This window comes from Tetrao urogallus (assembly GCF_951394365.1).
Source record: "Tetrao urogallus genome assembly, chromosome: 6".
In the NCBI taxonomy this organism is placed as follows: domain Eukaryota; kingdom Metazoa; phylum Chordata; class Aves; order Galliformes; family Phasianidae; genus Tetrao; species Tetrao urogallus.
Window position 1 is genome coordinate 49,673,632 of NC_136819.1, and position 6,000 is coordinate 49,679,631.

At 33.9% G+C, this 6,000-nt stretch overlaps 1 protein-coding gene across 2 annotated transcripts in view; it reads left to right on the forward strand.

Moving 5' to 3' along the window:
• Positions 1-4,591, forward strand: part of PPP2R5C (protein phosphatase 2 regulatory subunit B'gamma) — a gene marked incomplete at both ends in the record, with an annotated part of 71,994 nt that extends 67,403 nt beyond the window's left edge. For both annotated transcript variants that reach the window (XM_079537508.1, XM_079537509.1), the window contains 2 exons: positions 1,510-1,626; positions 4,460-4,591. In XM_079537508.1, coding sequence (XP_079393634.1) covers positions 1,510-1,626; positions 4,460-4,591 — 249 coding nt within the window. The remainder of the gene's footprint in view (positions 1-1,509; positions 1,627-4,459) is intronic.
• Positions 4,592-6,000: the final 1,409 nt, after the last annotated feature.

Genomic DNA, 6,000 nt, shown 5'->3' on the forward strand with positions numbered 1-6,000 from the left:
GCAAAAAAACAAAAACCCATTTCTATTACTTCTCAGCAAGTAGATTATTGCAGCAAGCAACTTACTGTGCTGTGTCTTTGCAGCAGCTTAGCTTGAGTGGTAGAAGAGTGAACAATGATAAAAGGAAGCAGGACACTTTATGATCTCATTGGTGTTCTAAAACCAAGTACGGGGTCATATTTTTCCTAAGGAGAAGGAATTTCATAAATGTTTTTTCCCCTTAGAGCGTTTCTACCAGGGAACAGTTACTAAACTGCTCAAATAAAAAATGTTAAAAATCAGAGTATGCCTAACAATAGAAGAGTCAAATGAGTTTTAGAAAAGCCATGTGCTTGAAAGTAGTGGTTGTCTTTCACTGACACAACGTTCTCTAATGTCATACAGAAGACTTGGTTCAAGAGTGCTTGATAGAGATGGTCATTTGCTGTCACAAATGGTGAATTGTGCCTGTCTAAATAAATGAATAGACTCATGGTAGTAAAATCTACAGTTCTGAAGTATAAAATTGCTAGTTTTTGCAATTAACTTCTTGTCATTCAGTGTGCTTTCTGAAGCTGGGTAGCACAGCCTGTATACCATATATTCTGCATAGCCTGCTTGAAGAGAGGTGATAATGACAAGTGATTTAAAGTGATTAATTTGAACACTGCAGTCTATATAATGGATTTTAGCAATTCCCCCTTCCACCCTGAATTTATTAACACTCCCTTAATTTTTAATTACTAACAGTTCTTGTTGTTCAGAGCTATTCCTGACTTTGCATAACAGAATACACTTTAAAATTTTAGATCTTGATATTACAACTCCTGCTGATTAGATTTTTTTATTATCTTATATATATGATGTTACTGGCACAGATACTAAATATCTATGAAGACAAATAGATGAGAAAGTGTGCTTATAAATGAGTTTTTATTTAAAGACCACTTAAGCCTCACTGGAGTTAAATCAAACTTAACCTATTGATAAACTATTGAGATTATTGAACAGCATGTTTCAGATACTATGAGTGTTTTCACATAATTTTTTAATTCCCGAAGCACTTGTATGGCTGCTTTATTAAAATTTTCTGTCCTATGTAAGTACTTAACTTTAAAGGTTTTTGTCTACAGTAACTTAATCTTTTAAACTGTGTATTTTCTTTTATAAATACAAAATTGCACCAGCAATAAAAATCATTGTGCTGTCACACTGTTCTTAAATCACTAGACAGTGTATTAGGGAGTCTTCAGCTGCCAAAAATTGGCAAAATATGAATATGCTTTAAAATTAAGTCTCAGATAAAGTGTAATTTTTCAGTGGGACATGTATGCCAGAATGGAAACACTGGAGTTCCATTTTTCTCCATCTTTTATGTACGCTTAGGAAAAAAATTATTCCTTGGTACCTGGAAGCATAAGATGTTGAAGCTAATCTCCAATAATTGCAGCGTTAAGGTGCTCTAAATCACTCTTAGTATTTAGTTACTGCTATTCAGGATGATTATTTTAACACTTTGCATTTTATTAGTACCCAACGTATAGTGACACGAGCTTGCTGAACAGTCCAGTTGCAATGGAAACAGATGGGCCTTTAATTGAAGATTTGCAGATGCTGAAAAAGACAGTGAAAGAAGAGGCTTGTCAGGTAAGGTTATGTGAAGATAATAAAGTACCCTTTACAAATTGTATTAACAAATGATAAATCTGGCAGTTGCTCTTAATTCTAGATTTTTTTTGTTAATTCCAGAGATAAACTAGCTATATTTTCATCTCTTTAACTTTTGTGTCTTGCAATAAGAAACTTCATTAGAGCTGCTACTTTAAAGTGATAATAGAGCAGCAAGGAATATGGTGTTACATTTCTCATGTCTAGGGATCTGATGAAAACCTCTTGAGATATTCTACAGAAGATTTCATTTCCTTTCAACTTAGAAATTAGCTGAGTCATGGCAGAAGCAACGCTTTTCTCCTAAGCAGAATTAAAAATGTATAAATCTCTTAACTATATAACAGTTTTGTCTTTAATAAGGAGAACTTATAAAATAGTGAGATACTAGGGATTACATTTCTTTTATCTGTTATTCACAATTTTGGCTAAAGCCTACAGTGTTTTGACAAAACTTGTGAGGTGTCCACCGTGTAAATTTCCTTGCCTACACATATAGGCTGTCTTTCCCAGTTCACGGTCTGGTAACGTTCCATTACCTACAAAAAGACAAGGAGACTCAAGGCCATTCTAGTTAGCTAAAGACAGAAGACTATTAGTGATCTCCAGGTGTTTTTTTAATTAACTTAAGTGGAAGCAGAGTCCCAACATTAGAACTAGAGCTTTGGAGAACTATTTGAACTGGGAACTAATGGAAGGTGATGGGGAGACAGGGAGCAAGCACTACAGTATTACTCAGATATCTGGTAAAATATCAATAGTATGAGTACCTCTATATACAGCAAAGTTTAAGATCAGAGCAGTGATGTCAAGGTGAGGGATTGAGATCAGAGATAAAGTCTTAATTTGAATGAAAATATCAAACAAGGAACTTAATTACAATAAACATAATGTGGACTTTACCTCTTTCATTACTTGAAATTCCATTAATTAAAAACTAAAATTATTCTGCAATACTATATTTCATCTATTCTAAGAAATATGTGATTTTGAATTCAGTAGGTTGAAGTTAATAATAATAAACCTCTAAGTTATACTCTGTAATACTGGCTACCTTTTAAACACTCATTTCTGAAGCAGTTTGCAGTAAAAGCTAATGGAAAAGAAAAAAGTGGTAAAATTAAGTTTTGGAGTTGTTGAGAACTGTTTAAGTGTTCTTTAACCATCTCCCCAGGTGCATGCTTTCCTGCATTTCTCCATTAGAGAAGGGTGCAAGAAGTAAATGAAATGATAAAGAGCTCTAAACCTATTTCTCAAAGATAAAGATCCTGTCTTAAATGGGTGAATAGGACAGTTTGAAACTGGAGTTGAAAAAAACAACAAAAAAACACAAAACCATAAACTTACAGAAATCTCTAAATATGAAGCCTGCAAGGAGATTGATCATTGGCTCGTGATAAGAAAAGGACTGAGGGGCTGTGGGGTACTGTGGACAGCAGGCTAGGTATGCAGTGGCATTTGTGATTGCAGACTGGAGAGAGACTTACTTATCCCTTGCTCAAGTACCAAAGGAAACTGATGCTAAAACAAGCTAAACTGGCTTCCCAGGAAAAAAAAGTCAGCATGAAGGGTTTGTGTGTTTTGGGGTTTTTTTTGTTTTTTTTTTTTTTGTTTTTTTTAAGTCAAAAATAAAAGATCAGAAGTGAGGAACAGTGTAAAGATCTATACAGTGTCATTGAAAGTAAGGCTTTACGCAGAGTATCGATATTGAAGAAGTGATGGGATGGCTGAGGAAGGTCTACCAGCAGCTGTTTTTCTTGCCCAGATTGCGAGTGTAGTGAATAGTCTGGTATGATACAACTTGGTCAGTGCTTTAATAACTTAATGAAGATGCTTGTGAAAAAAAAAAAAAAAGGCAAAGTAAAAGCTGCTTGGTTTTTATAAGGGCCATAAATTATTTTTAAGTGTAGAATTCCTTTTATAAGGCTGTTTAGAGAACAAAGGTGGGGGGAAAAATAAAAATTATTTTTCCCAATGAGAAGAATGAAAGAGCAGCATGTCAGATTTATCAGGAAAGAATTATAGCATTCACTACAGGTGAAGAATGTGAGTCTGAAATGACGCCATTTGCAGATTGCAACTGTGTGGCTTAACAGAAATTGTAAGGAGTGAAAAATTTCAGTGCAGATGTAATGAGCTCAAATGTATGTGAAGTGTAACAGCTTGGGAAGAGGAGCTGGGGGCAGGGGGATGAAAAGAATATTTGCAGAAAGGAATTACTGACCTTGTGCTCCTTCATAGACTGAGTATAATTTAAAGAAAAAGAATAAATATTGATTAACAACCAAATTGGGGTAGATTAGAAGGATATAGAGACTGCAAGAAAATACCCCTATGTAGTTGAAAAATATACTGTCAATACTATCTGGTTTTGATACAGCATTAGTAAAGTAATATGGGAGAATCCTATGAATTCAGGTGTGTGAATGGTGCAAGTAAACAAGCATGGGAAAAGTTAGGATTGTTTGTCTTGGATGTAAAGATACACAAAATGAAAGATGGTAAGAGAAGAGAGGTCAGAGTTTTACTTTAAGAGCAGTTATAATCAAGTGACTGTCACAGTAGTAATGCCGTGATTGCTGGTAGCTCTAGTTTGTTAGGGTTTCTCAGTTTTTTGGGTTTTTTGTGGAGGAAAAAAATAATGAAAATAAAAAATAAAAAAAAAAGTTTCAAGACTTAAAACTAGACAGGTGATGGCATAAAAAGGAGATGGTAAGAATTTCATTCCAGAAAGTAAAGATGGATGTGCAAGGAATATTTTAATGTTCAGGAAGTAACATTTTTTGTCAAGTTTGTTCTACTTTGGTTTCAGGCACAGAAAGATCAGAAAAAAGATCGTCCTCTCGTGCGACGCAAGTCAGAACTGCCTCAGGATATCTATACCATGAAAGCCTTGGAATCACATTGCAGAGCTGATGAATTAATATCACATGATGGGCATTAAGCTATTACAGTGAAATATTATTTTGGAGGAACATTTTTTTTTTCTGGACTCAGTTCTACAGTAGAACTTAATTTTTTGTGCCATACCTATTGGTTACACACAAAGTCAAAGTTTTCTTCAACCCAGTTCTGTAGGCAATAACTTAAGAGTATGCAGCTCAAGATTAGTAGTTCAAACAATGGTAAACGACCCAGTTCTGTATGCAGAATATTGGGTTGACAATAATCAAGTGGACACAATTTCCTGGAGGTGTTATCGTAGTACCAACTGGCTGATAACATGCAGTTTTTATAATCACGTTTGAGAAGAGCATTCTGTAAACTAATTCCATCTAAATAAATGAATGACCAATAGTTGGTACTAATGATAAATGTGCATTTTCAAAAGTAAAATTATATCAAATTTGAGTATTAAACCTTTTGTAGGATTTGTCAACTTTATAGTTGTTTCCACATTGCTATCTTGTAATATACCAGCAGTTTTGAAAGTACGTGATTATTCTTTCGTACTATAAAACATGGCTTACAAACTGGTACCTGTCATGACAACCCTTGATCATGATTCCTTTTAAGGGTTCTGTAAATTCATTTCTCCTTTACTTAGGATAAAGATATATATATAAGTATATATATATTCCATGTCCTAATACTTTATGTATATTTAAAGCCATATTTTCCAGTCTTCAGTATATTATATGGCACCAGTATTCCAGAAGTGAACTGGTAAAATAATTTTTCCTAAAAAAAAAAAAAAAAAAAAACAAAAAACAACAAGTGTTTACTATGACTGGGAACAGATTGAATATAAAATTTCATTTTGTTTTTTTTTTTTTCCAAGTCAATAAAATACTCTTTCACTGTTTTCTCCCTTATCTGAGCTTTTAATACTCAGCATTTTTCTTGGGCTCTAAGAGTTCAGTATTCCATGGCAGATATTTTGTGTCATTTCAGCTGCATCAGTTTTTATCTGAAAGATGAGCATAGCCTTTCAGGAAACAAAACTTCACAAGCTTAGGACAAAGTAAAAGGAGAAAAAGAACAGACAGTTGAATTCCATTTTGCTTCTTTTTTTTGAGTCTAAGAGCTGGGGAGATTGTGACCATAACTTTATTGTGAAAATATTTTTGTTGTTGTAAAGAGCACATGTGCTGCAAATACACCTCACAAGTGAACTGAAAACGCATCTGAATTGCTGATGATCTTCAAATGCTGCTATATATTCCACAAGATTACTTGCATGTATTGAGCTTTTTGTTGTAGATGGAAAAGCACGGGAGGAAAATCTTTTTTAAAATATAGTTCTTTGTCTTCAATATTTGATTTCTCTCAGGGTGGCCAGTATTTTGACTTACTTATCCTGCTTACAAGCTGTTTGAAATGTGTTCTGCTATTCTAAATGGGTGATTAGTT